Source organism: Cyprinodon tularosa, unplaced genomic scaffold (genome assembly GCF_016077235.1).
Source record: "Cyprinodon tularosa strain WSP-4 unplaced genomic scaffold, ASM1607723v1 ctg501, whole genome shotgun sequence".
In the NCBI taxonomy this organism is placed as follows: Eukaryota; Metazoa; Chordata; class Actinopteri; order Cyprinodontiformes; family Cyprinodontidae; genus Cyprinodon; species Cyprinodon tularosa.
In genome coordinates, this window is record NW_024039232.1 from 42,695 (window position 1) to 59,573 (window position 16,879).

The 16,879-nt window shown below is 40.4% G+C and overlaps 1 protein-coding gene across 1 annotated transcript; it reads right to left on the minus strand.

The window, feature by feature from the left end:
* Positions 1 to 1,974: 1,974 nt before the first annotated feature.
* Positions 1,975 to 15,844, minus strand: LOC119795164. Its single transcript, XM_038303015.1, has 12 exons — positions 15,633 to 15,844; positions 10,647 to 11,089; positions 9,770 to 9,887; positions 9,418 to 9,649; positions 7,850 to 8,126; positions 7,589 to 7,766; positions 7,411 to 7,487; positions 7,130 to 7,310; positions 6,709 to 6,957; positions 3,233 to 3,404; positions 2,987 to 3,135; positions 1,975 to 2,728 (listed from the first exon to the last, which is right to left on the minus strand). The coding sequence occupies exons 2-12, from the start codon at positions 10,929 to 10,931 to the stop codon at positions 2,550 to 2,552; spliced, it is 2,097 nt and encodes a 698-aa protein (XP_038158943.1). The 5' UTR covers positions 10,932 to 11,089; positions 15,633 to 15,844; the 3' UTR covers positions 1,975 to 2,549.
* Positions 15,845 to 16,879: the final 1,035 nt, after the last annotated feature.

Genomic DNA, 16,879 nt, shown 5'->3' on the forward strand with positions numbered 1-16,879 from the left:
GTTTTATTGGAATGGCCAAATGAATTGGCGCTAGTAAAAAAAAACAAACAGTAATCTCTTAGTATCATTAGACAGATTAGACATTCGGTTAAAGGTCTAAAAATACATTCATAGATGAATATTATGAACAGTAGGTATGTATTTGTTGTTGGTGCAAATCCTCAGATGTGGCAGAAGGCATTTACCAGAAACCTCATTCAGCCTCAACGGTCGAAGCTATTTCGGTGGCCTACTTGATGTCACCCCCATCCCGAAGGCTATCATGGTTACAACCAGTAACCATGACAACCACTTAGTTGAGTGGTTGAGTTTGTAAATATGGCGGCTAGAAGGAGCACATCTGAACCAATTTGACCATTTGTCTAAACTTCAAGGAGAAGATATGCAAAGAACAAGAACGCAAAAAGACGTTTCAAAATGGTAAGGTCATTATTAAACTTTTCTTTTTTCACCCAATAAAGAATATTATTCTTGTGTTATGCCCACTGAAAGTTGGAAAGTTAAAAATGCCAATACAATGCCATCATGCCTCTCATTTCGTTTAAACTTTGTGTGATATATATACGCTTTTCTTATACCTATTGAAAAATAAAACACAAACACCAAATGTTTCTCAGAAAAACAAACCAAATCTAATTATGAAAAAGAAATGCACAACCAGCAAACATTATCCATTATCCACAGGCTTAGTTATTACAACTAAACATTAGCCCTGTAATTCAACGTTACTAGGTTAATCAATGTTTTATCTAGTGTTAATCTGGGGAGAACCAGGTGAAAAAGAAAAAAGCCATTAAAAAGTTTACTTTTGAATCATGCAATTTGAAATCATATTTGAAAATAATTTTTTAACATGTATTATTAAAGAATTATAAGTTGTATTTATTGATTCATATTTAAACACTGGAATTTGAAAATGTATTTTCAAAACCTATTTCTAAATGGAAACTTAAAAGCCAATTATTCTTTATTGCATTTTGTTCTTCAACTTGCATTTTCAAATCCGTCTTGAAATTACATTTTCCTTTTGCATTACGGCTCTATTTACCTATTGCGTGACCCCTCTGGTCTTTGAGCACACTACAAACTAATCAATATCAATCATTGGTTAGACTGCCACAATTGATTAACAAAGAGACCAATGAGGGAGCTGGTTACATCTGAGGAGCAACTGTGATTGGTCAAACTGGTTTCCCGTGTGCTAAGGAACCAGAAGGGTCACAGAGGTGAAAATGAGTTAAAAAAAAAAAAAAAAAGCGCTGAACGTTGCAAATTATAAATCAGTCTTATGTTTACATTTGATTACCATGTTTACATTTTATCAATGCTGCACTTTAAAAATGGAAATGTCTTGAGAGCTGTACTGAACAAAATTTATTTTGGTATTCACTCTGTGTTTACAAATTGACAATAAAGTCTGTTTAAATCTAAGTCTTAAAGAAGGTGAATGAGCTTGTAAAGCCAAAAGAAAATGCAATTTCAAAAAGGATTTGGAATGAGAGTTGAAAAAGAAATAAATGTTTCAGTGTTTAATTAGGAAAGGCATTTATAATCAACTGTAGCTGAGAGGAATTCTTCACTGTGCTGCACTTTCTGAAAAGTCCTTGTCTCTATGAAAAATAAAATGTAAAGGAAAATCTTGCTTTTCTTTAGCAGACATAAATATAAAAAAAACTAATCCATGAAAATAACATTTTTAATGATTGTGTCATTTCTCCACATATATTTCAAGGATTTTGTTAATATGTGGAAGTTATGTCCCCCTGAAGGCAGCTGCGCCTTGGAACTTCCCTACCGGTTCTTTTCCTAGGAGCAAGTAAGTTACTACTCTTAACTCAAACTGGGTAAAACCATGTAAAAAAGGACTATAAAAACAGGAGTAAAAAAGTAACAGTTTATTCCAGATCAGGTCGTTACAGGACAGAGAAATTGCTTGGAGCTTGCACAGCTGTGGGCTCAAAAACACGTCAGCGAGCGTCCGGCAAAGATTGAGCCCCGAACCAGGTCATCTTCTCCTTCTTATACCTCATGAGTCCATGTGTTGCATTAAGTGGATGCTTAGCTGTCCGTATCAGAAACTGACACGCCATCAATGCCCTGACCTGTATGCATCTTGCCTTTATGCCCAAGAATTACAGATAGCTTCCCTTTATCAGACTGGCTCCAACATGTGCTCATATCCTGTGTATTTCTGAAGACATGAAGGCTGTCCTGATTAGATGGCCTCCATACACAAAGTGACATCCACAATGTGAAGGAAGGCCTTCTACTCTGTCTAATCTGGCTAACAAAGTAACAATGCACATGATGTATAAAGAATAAACCTAAGAATTTCATTCAATAAAACAGGGCCAATCCAGCACACAACGGCGTTAAAAAAAGTTTGACACACATCGAATGTCAAAATCTCTGCAACAACAAACATGTTTCCACTGTTTAGTTTTGGCTTTTTGAAGTTTTGTGAGCTGGTGCTTCCTGGGTCGTCCAGCTTTCGTGGTTCTGTGCATCAACAAAGAAGTTCCCTAATGATAAAGGCACCTATGTGGGATTCAAACGGAGCCTCGGTTGAGCCTGGAGACATAGCTGGCGATGACCTCCTCCTTTTCCGGCCGCTCATACTGTTCTATGAAGTCCTCTGGGACAGGGATGGCCAACAGGGCGCTGGTGTAGGGTGTGGGGTCCACAAAGACTTTATCAAATATGAGGCCCATCAAGTCAGCAACATAGCCTGTTTCATAAGACAAGCAAAACATTTTGTTTCCTTGTTTAATCATAATTACCAAATGTATATATATTTCAACAAAATGCTAAAATGTGAATAAATATATTCTAGTACTTGGCTCTAATTTAGTTACTCATTTATGTATGTTTTCTCTTTTTGTAGTTATACTGTATTCTGTTTTATATTTTTGTTTAAGTGAGAGAGGTTCTTACAGCTGCAAATTAAATCAGTTCTATTCAACAATTCAAAGAATTGAACGCTTACTGAATGTTGGTTTGGTCCTATGTGGTTTCATGCTACACTCTCCCTTCATAGCCTTTGGAAAGTGGACCTTGAAGAGGGGCACGCCTTCCCGTGTTTTTGCTTGTGGTCGGTTAGCGTTCTCGTTATAATGCATGGCAGCCAGGTAAAGCCTGAAAGCGAAAGAAAGCTAAAATTACTGATGATCATAATGATAGAAAGTTTAGGCTACAACTCTCATGAGTGCCAAGTAACCCTGAATTGATTTACCTGCACAGCTTTCCGATAAATGGAAAGATGACATTCTTTGGTGTAAAATGAAGGATAACGCTGTGGAAAGCCTCCAGAGACGAGGTCTGGTGGTGAGGGCTGAGTTTGGCAACATCCTTCAGAGTCCTTCTGTTTGTCAGCACCCTCTCTAACATGTGGAACGCCGGAGTTTCTACAAACAAGGAGAAAAAGAAGAAGCACAGTTTAAAATACAACAAAGAAATAAATATTACTGATGTTTAGGGGTATTTGAGGAGTATTTGCACGGGCGCTTTGATATGATACGCGTTACATTACTTTGGTCATGATACGATATTATCCCGATATTGCAATATCACTATATACACTCACCAGCCACTTTATTAGGTACACCTGTCCAACTGCTCGTTAACACTTAATTTCTAAGCAGCCAATCACATGGCGGCAACTCAGTGCATTTAGGCATGTAGACATGGTCAAGACAATCTCCTGCAGTTCAAACCGAGCATCAGTATGGGGAAGAAAGGTGATTTGAGTGACTTTGAACGTGGCATGATTGTTGGTGCCAGAAGGGCTGGTCTGAGTATTTCAGAAACTGCTGATCTACTGGGATTTTCACGCACAACCATCTCTAGGGTTTACAGAGAATGGTCCGAAAAAGAAAAAACATCCAGTGAGCGGCAGTTCTGTGGGCAGAAATGCCTTGTTGATGCCAGAGGTCAGAGGAGAATGGCCAGACTGGTTCGAGCTGATAGAAGGGCAACAGTGACTCAAATAACCACCCGTTACAACCAAGGTGGGCAGAAGAGCATCTCTGAACGCACAGTATGTCGAACTTTGAGGCAGATGGGCTACAGCAGCAGAAGACCACACCGGGTGCCACTCCTTTCAGCTAAGAACAGGAAACTGAGGCCACAATTTGCACAAGCTCATCGAAATTGGACAATAGAAGATTGGAAAAACGTTCCCTGGTCTGATGAGTCTCGATTTCTGCTGTGACATTCGGATGGTAGGGTCAGAATTTGGCGTCTACAACATGAAAACATGGATCCATCCTGCCTTGTATCAACGGTTCAGGCTGGTGGTGGTGGTGTCATGGTGTGGGGAATATTTTCCTGGCACTCTTTGGGCCCCTTGGTACCAATTGGGCATCGTTGCAACGCCACAGCCTACCTGAGTATTGTTGCTGACCATGTCCATCCCTTTATGACCACAATGTACCCAACTTCTGATCGCTACTTTCAGCAGGATAATGCGCCATGTCATAAAGCTGGAATCATCTCAGACTGGTTTCTTGAACATGACAATGAGTTCACTGTACTCAAATGGCCTCCACAGTAGACACTGACATTTTTTCGGGAATCCCACGGGTCACGGGACTCCCATGGGATTCCCGTGGGATGGGAGTCAGTATTAGTAACGATCACGGGATTGGGACGGTACAGGATTAAACATTAACGGGAGCAGATGGGAGCGGGAGCAAACCAATAGTAACTTCCGCTCTGGATTTTTCACCCGCGCTCAAAAACTACAAGAATGGGAGTGGTGCAGGAGCGGGAGTCATTCTGAATGGGAGCGGGAGTAATTTCACCAGGAGTGGGACAAGATCGGGATCGGGACGGGACACCGTTTTTTTCTGTGGGAGTGGGACAGGACAGGAGTGAAAATCCACTCCCGTGTCAGTCTCTACTCCACAGTCACCAGATCTCAATCCAATAGAGCATCTTTGGGATGTGGTGGAACGGGAGATTCGCATCATGGATGTGCAGCTGACAAATCTGCGGCAACTGTGTGATGCCATCATGTCAATATGGACCAAACTCCCTGAGGAGTGCTTCCAGCACCTTGTTGAATCTATGCCACGAAGAATTGAGGCAGTTCTAAAGGCAAAAGGGGGTCCAACCTGTTACTAGCATGGGGTACCCAATAAAGTGGCTGGTGAGTGTATATGTGCTGTCAAAATTAAATGTGTAGCTAAAAAAGCAAGTACTGAATATGTTCACGAGAAGATAACTGGAACATTTGGGCCCATCAGACCCAGATCTGATGTGATGTTTCTCTGATTAAAGACCAGTCTCTGTTTTACTCTGACCTTCTGGCCAGACTCTCCTAACTGTCCTCCACCTTCTGCCAGTTCTGATCCCAAGTGACTGGACAGCAAAAGGACTCCACAGCTCTGTCTGATAAAGTGGCGGTGCAGAGGTAGCATTTTTCCTCTGGGTTAAAGGTACATTTCTTTTTAAAACCGACATAAGGAACTGAAAAATGTATATTATATTGAGTAGCCGAAAACCACAATATAGCACCAAATCGATTTTTTCCCAACATCCCTACTGATGTTTACTGAGATGCATTTGTAAAAGCAGTGGTGTTCACTTCACCTAGCAAACATAGACTAGCGCTACATCAAGTACACCCCACGCCAAAAAGAGCATTCAGCAACAACAAACAAGTTATTTTAAATCCTCTTCTGGAGATTTTGCTCATTATCAGTTTAGTAACTCTGCTAGTCTGGTTAGATTTTCCTGCAGTAGTGCCGAGGTGAGAATCTGCTGTGGAGAAGCAGAGACCGGACTCTGCTGGAGAATAAATGTCCTAGAAGAGCTGCATGGAGAAGCTCGCAGTAAAAACAGCAGAATGGGCTCAAACTGGAAGGCAATCAGACTTTGGCTCAGTTTTTCTTAAGAGATTTCCTCACCTTTCCAGAAATTCTGTTGGCTCCACCAGAGCAATCTGTGGTTGGTGTGCTGATGTATTTAAGTAGCACAAAGGTCCATCCTCCTGAACACATTCCAAGTCAGATGTATATCAAAAGCCACTCTTATTCTTCTGGTCTTTAGCTGTTAAATGTTTGGAAGCTGAAAACCTCCCCCCTCTGTTCAGTGATGGCTTTTCTCTTTTCACCAAGATGTCTTCCTTCACCCCTCTTTCAAACTGTCTGCCATCTCTGTCCAAACTCTGAACATTTTAGTTATCAAAGGTGTATCACTTGTTCTTGGATTTGCATCCGGGTTGGAATGCGAGGAGGATGGAGCTCCATACTGCTGAAATAGATCAGCGCTCCTACTGCAGATTGCTGTGGTGCAAGTTGACTGAATTGCAAACACTCCTGTGTAGGTATGGAAACGTCTTCAAAGAAGTGATAAAAAATCTGATAGCCTTCCAGTTTAAGCCAGTTCTGGGGTTGCCAAGACCTAGATGACTGAAAATTTACACACGACTTTAGAGAAAACATTTACTGCTAAATAAAGAGCTTCTCATAGATAACCACCTTTGCACTGATGCTTCTCCGGCCGTGTGTCACATTAGCTGATTTCAGGACAGTGCACTTACTGTACCAGTGCAGTAAGCATCACCATTTTTCTGCAAAATTAGACATATTCAATTGGGTGTAACTAAAAAGAAAAAAAAACTATGTCAACTTTGCGCACTGTTTCAACTAATTGATTATTTGTGCGCTTCCATATGAATAACATTTTTGTTTGTAAGCGAACCACCTGCTCGGAGCCATTTCCTCTTGTCCCGAGTTCGACGGATGTCATGCAGGCACTTGGGATAAAGAGGATCATCATGGGCGTGTACGTCTCGCATGTGGTTTAGGAAGGAGGTCCATTTTGCCACTCTCTCAGGACCGGTCCTTGAGGTAGCTGCAGTCCAGTAAATGTGGTTTTTAATGCTCCTCGTCCACTTCTGGAGTTTCTCAAAACCTTTCTTCTTGCTGATCTTCTCCAGTTTCTTTGAAATTCCTAAAGTGTGTGTAAGATAAATGTTTATAAAGAACATCCCTGTGCAACAAGTCATGTATTTCATACGATCATCAATTTATAAGCGTATGATTATAACTGACTCCAATCCTGACCCTAAGGACAGAAAGTCTTTTAATGATCCTCCAACGTTCAGTCACATAGAGAGATGTACCTTTCTCCATGTGCCAGACGTCGTAGTAGTGGGTGATGTTTTTGTCGGTTAGAAACTTCTGAACTTGTGGGTGGCGGTCGGTGACGAGGCAGTCAGGAGTCACGCCTCGTGATTCCAGCAATTCCAGACTCCTCCTCAGTCCCTCTTTCTCCATCTGGTAGATGCCACCAACCTCAATGCTCTGTTTTCCAGCCACAAAACCAGAAGAACACATGGCATTAGAAACGGCCAATGAACATTTTTATTAAAATTACACAGAACTATTTTGTTTGAGCAATCACCTGTAGCAGCTGGATGTCCAAAACTGTGCCTCTACTCAGGTCCATTATGGTGTAGCTCCCGATCTTTGCCGAGTTCCCTGTTTAAAACCGATTCCATTACATCCGGCCTATTCTTTGTTAATTATTGGAATGACAGAATATTTCAAAACCCTGTATAAACTGTAATATTTATAAATACCTGGAGAGTCAGCCCTCATGTTACCACCAAGTATTACTTTGCCCTGCTGACTGAGCCTCTGCAGCGTCGCTTCCTGTGACGTTTTCCACTGGTGGACGACTGCCGGTTCAATAAAGGCTCTGGCATGTCTGCGAAACGTGTCGTACTGAAACGTCTGCAGCTGCATTGCATCAAAGACCTGTTGGTAGAAAGACAAGAAAAAGGGAATAAATCATCTATTCAGAGCCGCACTCTGACCCTAAAGGTTTGCACATCGTTTACCCTAGCTATTTTCCAGAAAGATGCGCCGCTCAGGTATACGGCGGCAGAGAGCTGGAGGTCCCCGGCTGGTGTGCTTCCCAGAAGAGGCTGGCTGTTCCACTGTCTGTAGAACTCACAGTGGGGGCAGCGCTGCTCCACAGACAGGAATGTTCCCCGTCTATGCGTCCTTACGTCACACAACCGCATGCAGGCAGGACACACTACAAACAGCTCCATAATGCAGCTCTCATACACTATGTATTTCTTTAAGTTGTGGACAGGAGTGGACGGATCTTCCCTGTATGAAGAAATTAATAATGGAAGAACGACTGTAAGAACTCAGACAATGTCTACGGCATGTTAGTGAATATTCTCAGTCATCCAGGTCATAGTCATTCCAAAAAAGTAAAAAAAAACACGATCGGGTCCAACAACTTTGAAATGGGGGCTGTTTAGCCTCTTTGTTAGCATGCATTCCACCCCATTCCAAAGGGGTGGACACAGTTCGGCCGTTTCAATTTGCATGTCTCCCAAGACAAAGCAAGGCGTTGTTGGGCTACTGTATAAAGCTTCGAACTCAACGCTATTTCTGACATTTTGAACTGAAAAACCTTCCTGGATGGGAAGCGAAACGGCTTCAAACTTGGAAACAAATTTCCAGTGTATTGTTTTTTAACTTATTTGGATGTGACCCTTTTCAAGCACAAAACCGCTGATGTAAACTGCAGTCCTGTCATGAAAACTGTTGCCAAAGAGGCTATAGGAGGTTTTTTTTACATTTGGCCCTTGATTTTACGTTATTGCATCATGTTCTACTCAACCATATGAGTTTTGTGTCATTTTGAGCTGTTCTGAAGATATTCCGTTAGTAACGTCTTCCTACGGGCAAGGACTTGAAGGCACAAACTAAACTGTTCATAATTTATTCTTTATGGTACGCCAGCATTCATAACATGTAGGCGAATCGCTGTCCCCCAGACATCCACGGTTATATGATTTATATTTATATGTTTTAAAAACAAAGCGGAGTGTGTATGACGTCATCCGCGCACCGGACTGGAGTTGTGACAGGCAGCCTGGGCCACAGGCGGCTACGCTCTACCCCTTCGATTCATTCGGCCAGCTAATCTGAATCATTCAATTCCATTTGGAGAGCGAGATCATCTGTGGTAGCAGCACCAGACATCTTCCAGGCATGTGAGTAAAACTAGCAGCAGTTCAGCAGACAGGATGAATGAATGGTAGCCGGCATGCGCGGATGACATCATACACTCTCCACTTTGTTTTAAAAAATATATATAAATATAAAAAATATAACCACGGATGTCTGGGGGACAGTGATTCGCCTACATGTTATGAATGCTGGCGTACCATAAAGAATAAATTATGAACAGTTTAGTTTGTGCCTTCAAGTCGTTGCCCATAGGAAGACGTTACTGGGATATAACCTAACAGAATATCTTCAGAACAGCTCCAAATGGCACAAAACTCATACAGGTGAGTAGAACACGATGTAATAACGTAAAATCAAGGAACCAATGTAAAAAAAAACTGCATTTTCCTTTAAGGATCCATAGAGACTGACTTACGACAATGATGTTGTCTCTGTCAATACTGTGGCGGGATCAGCAGGGTCATAGGTAGAATCCAGCCCATTTGAAGAGCTGCCATCCAATGATTCATCCTCCTGGTCTAGCTCTCCTCCTTGGCCCAGGCGACGTCTTTTTGAAGGTCTCCTCACAGATGAGGAAAACGAATACAAAGGCTCTGCAGTCGTGGTCCCAACACTAAAATCTCCAAAGGAGGCAGTAGTCTGCACACCTGAAACCGAATATAATTCAAATGAAGAATAAAAAAAGGAAGAAGAAGAGTCTTACATAGGCTGCTATATTATGAATAACTTTGTTATAACTACTTATTATAGCAGTGATGAGTACATACCAACACTTCTGAAGCTGGGCTGAGGAGTCAGAAAGGATTGCTGTGTTTTTACAGTAGGCATGCCGAGTGGGTTAGTCTGGTATGCAGGTAACTGAGTGGATGGACTTGATTGGCTGGCCTGTGTAGAGGAAACCTGGTTAACACCTTTTCAAATGTAGTCAGTGCATGTTTTAGAATAGGAAATGCACTCAATTATGTAAAATAATAAAAGTCCTGCAGTGCCGCGTTGGGGGACCAACCACACAGACAACAGAGGTAAGGTGAGATGGTGTCAAATAGGAGCTGTAGGAAATCAGTGCGAGAACAAGATGGGGCAAATGGTGCCAGAGTGTGGGAGTGGGGGTGTGTGTGAGTGACCAGGGCTAGTTATATCTGAGAAGACTGCCAGGCAGATAGAGCGGGGGGAGAAGCAGCACCTGGCTGGGTCAACGCTGAAGGAAGGACAACGAAACAGTCCTAAGGCTCAATTAAAACGGCTTCTTTAAAAGCTCCCTAAGGCGTTCCTCACTTCATTTTTTTTTATCTCAACGTTAGTTCTCCATTATCAATTTCGTTTGAAAAAAGCTTCCCCCCTCTACCTTCTTCAACGCAGGTCAAGCCAACATCAAGTCCCTGATTGGATTTTGTTGTGCAAATCTAAACAAAAGTTCAGACTTTTCATCTCCTGCGGTATTTCGTTTTGTCCACTTTGCAGAAGCGATTTGATTTCGCAACATTTGCCATTCGCCTCGCTAGAATTCAGTGCTCCAAATCCTCCAAAATGTGCGTGGAGTTTTGATGTGAACGTCCCTTAAGGTTAAACAAATCGGATGCTGAAAGTGTCTGCAAGTTAGCTGCAGTGCTAACGTGTTTCCAGGCTATCAGTACCAGCTCTTACCTGTATAGCTTTGTAGCGCAGAGTTGGTATCGATCCACTCTTCAGTTTGAGGTGTGTGGCGAAGCCTGCTTTGTAGGCGCCCATGTTGTGAAAGCACTCCTCTTCGAAATGTCTAGCACACACGTGCAATTCCTTTGGAGGTTTTGCGGATAGATTGCCACCAAAAATGAAATCCATCCATTGGGTCTTTAGGGGCTCAGATGAAGGCAGTAAAAAAAGACTTTTGTGCTCGTTTATGCAACCAGTGACAGAGCACCTGCCGTGCTTAGCTCTGAGCTTAGCCATGTCTGATTGCTATGGTCTGCCACGGCGAGCAGGTGGACAGCGCTGCTGGATGAGTCTTCAGACAGCTGGGAGGCGGGTCAACAGCAGTATCCACAACCTGGGGAGTGGTTAGTCCCTCGTTGGACGTTCTGCAGGGCCTGCTTTTCAGACACACCAGTCTGCAAAAAAAAATATATTACAATAGATGTAGTTAATTCACTTTCTAGAATGCAAAATAAAGGAACAGAGGTAAAGCTAATGTGGCTTCCTGCACATACCGGGGATGAGCTGGCCGACAGATTTACAAAAAGTGCAACAAAGAGACGTTTTGTAGATTTGAATGGGAAAATAAGAAGGCAAGACATTAAGAATACAGATAAAGTCTCTGCTTGGAAGAAAAGGCAAGAGCAACAAGGCAAGTTGGATAAAGCATCCAAAACTAAATGGATGAATTTAGGAAAAGTCACAGAATAAAGAAGGAAGAAGATTATTTCAAGGTAGAGATCTAATAGCACAGTTAAAATAATCAACAAGCCTGATACAGGTTTTAAGACTATTGCGGACAGATAATTGCTTTAGAACCCATTTCCTTTTAAATGATCTGCATAAAAATAAATCAATTATAGAGAAATAATCACAAATATCCTCTGCTGATATAATTTATGATTATATTTTAAGATCCCTGAAGAGAACAGGTTATAATTAGAATAATTATGAAAGATAGCTATTGATCCTTTTTGATCCAGTTTAGAAGGTAGCGGTAACGCACCAAACATTGTTGGCCAACCGCCATAAAATCACGAGAAGAAGAAGACACCAATCTGAAACCTTATGAACATGAAAGGGAGAAATTGAGAAGAATGGTTGGAAGGACAGGCTAAGAATGGAGTCTTAAAGGAATATTGGGAATGAAGGAACTATAAAGGATATTCACAGATTAAGGAGCATTGTTTATTTTTCTACAGAATACTCAATTAACAAATAGAATTTGATGCAAAGTGATGTTGCTACACACTCGTGTACAGTAGGTGGCGGTATGCACCTTAAAGTTGCTGATGATCCGCCATGATAGAAAAGAAGAAACCAATCTGAACATAAATTAGCTGAGATGTGGAGCGAGGCAGTTAGAGGTGAAAGTAGCTTTATTTCCATTTGTGAATCTCATACACAAACTTGCAGGCACATCTGACCGCTAAGAAATGTTTATAATTTTAATTCTGGATGATATGGGACCTTTAAAACAAACGGCTTGCGTACACACCACTAACGTGTCGTTTATCCTTATCTTCCTCTAAACTGCATAAAACTTTAGTTAGTGAAAAGTATTTATTCAGATTAGTAACAGGACCAAATTAGCATTACCACTCAACTCTGTTGTTTCAGAAACTTGAAATTCTAAATATTTATTTAAAACATAAAAAAAAAAAAATACTCAACTGGGGAATAATTTTAAAGAAAAAGTCCGGTCAGCAAGGAATAATTAGTGGATCTTTATCTATACCTAAAACAACTATGTTTGTGGTGATTTAATGATTGTAGCGTAATCTGTAAAAAATTTAAAACAATAATTTTTGGCCGCGATGACTTAGTCTGCTCAAATATAGTAACCCCTCACTCTTGACATCTTCCAGCAGTGACGTCACGGTGCGGTAAGCCTAGCATCATTCTCCCGCTTTACAAGCAAAATCAATGGGAACTACTAGACTCATCTGCAATCAACAACAATTATTGAAGATTTCCAGAGGACTTCACCATTGAAATTCACCAGAGCTATAGTGAAACTGACAATGCCCACGTGCAAGGCAGTTGGATGCTGGAATACATCGGGTAAAAGTGAAAAAAGCATTACTTATTTCCCCTTTCCAATTCCTGATCCTCCACGGACGGGTTCCTCGTTGGATTGCCAACTTGAAGACGGAGGATTTCCCATCGAAACACGTAATATGTAGCCAACATTTGGAAGAAGAATGTTTTCCAGTTAACTTGGATAATAGCGCGTTGTGACCAGGGGCGCAGATAGGTTTTTGAAACTGTGGGGGACAGTTACTATTACTGGCTATTATTTAGCTATGACAATCCATCAATCTTAATTGCCCATCATTGCAAGAAAATAACATGTATTGGTACCAAGTACTCACCAAACATGCCACATGACGTGTGAAAAAAAAAAGGTTTTATTTAAACATGGACTGACTTTAAGTGCAGGCTGTAAACACACAGAAACACGAACAGCAAAGCCTACATATATACAAAAACAAATCTGTAAATAAGTACTTTACATGGCTTTTCAATAAATGGCCTCAAATGAAGAAAGTTGTGTGTCTACTTTGTCAAGGACTCTGTAGAACTCCACTCTGTGGTACTCCACAGCAGATTCTGGCCTGTGTGCAGGTGCTGGCCCAGAATATCTCTTTGGGGGCCTATGTGTTCGAGGTAGAGCAATGGGCTCTAGAGACAGCTTCTCAGCCATATCCACTGCTTCCTTAAAGACTGCCTCAAAGTGGGCTGGCTTTCTTTTGTTCCATAAACTCTATTGGACAACTGAGACTGCAGAGACCATGCCCTCCAATGTCTGGGTGCTTTTTTGGAGCGATGTATTCAGCACTTCCAGTTCGCTCATTACATCTAAGGCCAGTGAGCCCCAGTAGCCCCAATTTCAGTAAAATCTCAGGCTTTTAAATGTTGTAAAATCACCCATAAGTTTTAGGTGTTTTAGTCCTTTATAATTAAAGTTATACATTCAAAAAACATAAGGAAGTTATTATCAACGTCTCACTCTGCTTTACAGCTTTGTATTAACATTGCTTTAATGTGTGTTATTGTGTACAGCTGGGGATGTTAAGGGCCACGTTAATTATAGATAAAATAATTTACTGTTCTGTAGTTTAAGCAATTGTCATATTGTAACATCACTAGTCTTTCCTGTGACATGCACCTTTTATTTATTTATATATACACACACACACACACACACATATATATATATATATATGAGAGAGATTCTTTCCTCCGAGTTACAGTGACATAGACAAACTTGAAGATACATGACATCCTCAAATTTCTATTCTATTAAAATTTCTGTATCTGTATAATGGGTCTGTTCTATATGTTGTCTTCTCAATTCAGAGGGCCCCATGCCTGTCTTTGCCTAGGGCCCCAAATTTCCTAAATCCGCCCCTGTGTAGTGGAATTTATCTAGCTTTGAAGTTCGTTTTTCTCATGATTCAACCTGTAACAACCTAAACCATTTGGCTTGGCATAAATACGGATTCAAGTAGCCTACTGTAGCCTACACATTTCTGAAAGACCCCCAACAACTCCAGAAAAAGTCGGAACAGTCGATTTAATTATAAATAAATAAATGCCAGTCGATTCCCCCTGCCTCCCGCCTTATGACATTGGCACCTCTCTTCACGCTATTCTCACTGACCGTCTCTACTCTTTTTTCCACGGCGACATCGAACAGACAACCAAAAAAATGCAAGGTGATATGATGAACAGTTTACTTACAGTTGGTGCTTTTCGAAAAAAGGATGCAATTGTTTTCTGTTTTTTCAGTTTGGCTGGCCTCATGTGGATGTCCGGACTCCGGAATTGGGAACTGTCCCACCACTACTGTCTGTCTGAGTAACCATGGAAACCAGGCTCGGGACGTAAATGCCAGAGACAGGATAACTTTTAGATTAGAATCTCTACGACGCAGGCAGCCTGCAGTTAAACAAAACGATTGCCCGTCTATGATCTGACTGTTTTATGTTGTTGTTGCAAAGCAGTAAATTAGAAAAAGCTTTTTGATTTTTTGTGAGTTTCGCCGTATGTTTTTTTATTTATTTATTTTTTTAATAAAAGTGGGGGAACGGATTGAGGGTCATTCTAATCTGTGTACGTCAGAACACCCCTGACGTACACGCTATCTGCGCCCTTGGTTGTGACAAACACCAGATACAGGGCTGGGACTTGCTCAACAGCCGATACCGCACCGTGACGTCACAAACCAGTAGGTGGCAGCAGTGTTCTTTGACAAACATGGTTGCCTCCAGTAAAGCACATTCAAATGAAATGACTCCTAATTAAAAACACTTATTTATTGAACAGTTTGTCATAATGTGATATTTAAATTATTTTCAGATTATTTTATTCTAAATATGGACTGTTCCTTTAAAACCAATTTTCATGTCCATAGTTATTAACTAGTCAAGTCAGTTATTTTAAGTTTTTATATAAACCCTCCTCAGTTGATTCTTTATTATCTGTTATTATCGGGTTCTTTGTCCATATAGCGGTGTAATAACTGATGAACAAACAGCTGGAGGCTCTTTATCACCGAGTGTTTTGCTTCTTTATAATACAGTTGAACTGATGTTCAACTGTATTATAAATGTTCTCTAAAACTTTGCAAGTTAAATAAAATCTATCAGTTTTATTGAAGGCTTTATTTTGATAAGTGCTCCACCGAATAAAATAAAAGAATAGAGTACATTTAGTTAAACTAGTTAAGGTTTCACACTGAGAAAGACAACTAGATGTAAGCAGGCAGCATGTTTGAATCTAATCAGCAGAAACAACCAGTAACTGTAGAGTTTTAGCATCACGATGCAGATTTTTTATTTGCTCTCAGTCTGAAGGCAGATTTAGCTGCTTGTTCTCCTCTGAGCAGTTTTCCCAAATTCAACCTAAAATCTGTGTTTTCAGTTCAACATTTATAGATCGGCTGTTTCGTACCTTTCCGATGTGAGATGATCTGATGGATTCAATGGAAATCCAGCAGTCTGTGCAAAACATCCATCAGTTCTGACTAAACTTCCTTTAAACCGTGAATGTTTCTTCAGCAGGACTAAAAGGTGGGATTATAAACGGTCCTTGAAGCTGGACTGGATGAATAAATCCGCTCTGCAAACATTAAAATATTTAGCCCCAGAAATAACCAGTGTCTCTTCTTCTTCTTCTTTTCTATCATGGCGGATCATCAGCAACTTTAAGCTGCATACCGCCACCTACTGTACATGAGTGTGTAGCAACATCACTTTGCATCAAATTCTATCTTTTAATTGTGTACTCTGTAGATAAATAAATAATGATCCTTTATATTTACTACATTTCCTAATATTCCTTTAAGACTCAATTCTTATCCTGTCCTTCTAACCATTCTCCTCAATTTCTCCATTTCATGTTCAGAACTTTTACAGTTCATCAGAAAGTGTTCTACATTTTCTCCACATTTCTTCACATTTATCAATATTTTCTCTCCTGAATAAATATGAATCGTCATTTAAATAGGCATGACCCATTCTCAATCTGATCATTACTACTTCTTCCCTTCTGTTTCTCTATTTAATTATTCAATTTAATACTGATTTTTCTACCTTATATAATCCTCTTACTTTCTTATCTGCGTTCCATCTCTTTTGCCATTTTTCTATTTCTTTACTCTTAATAAGTGCTTTCCCTTCCCCTTTACCTGAAGGTATTGTAATTGTTATTGTTCCATCTAAAGCCCTTTTTGCAAACATATCTGCCTTTCCATTGCCTTTTTACACCTTCATGTGCTGTAGCCCAACATAACCAAACATCAATGCCCCCCCTATATAATCTAAGTAGACTTTGCTGGATTTCTCATACTAAATCTTTTCTATCATTTTCGTCTCCCTGAATACTTTCTAAAACTGCTATGGAACCTGTACAGATCACCACCCTGTCTGGTCTAACCTCCTCTACTCATTGTAAGCTTAGTATAATTGCCACCATTTCTGATGTGAAAACACATAGTTGATCTGATATTCTTTTAGAAATATATATTTTAAACTCTGGTATATATATTCCTATTCCCACATGTCTTTTTCAATTCTTAGAACCATCTGAATATATTTAAGGTAGTTATAATATGAGTTTCTTAAATATATATCAGCCTTTATCTCTATTTCATTTAAATTCCAATCATTTTTCATTTTAAGCAGTCTCATGTCTACATT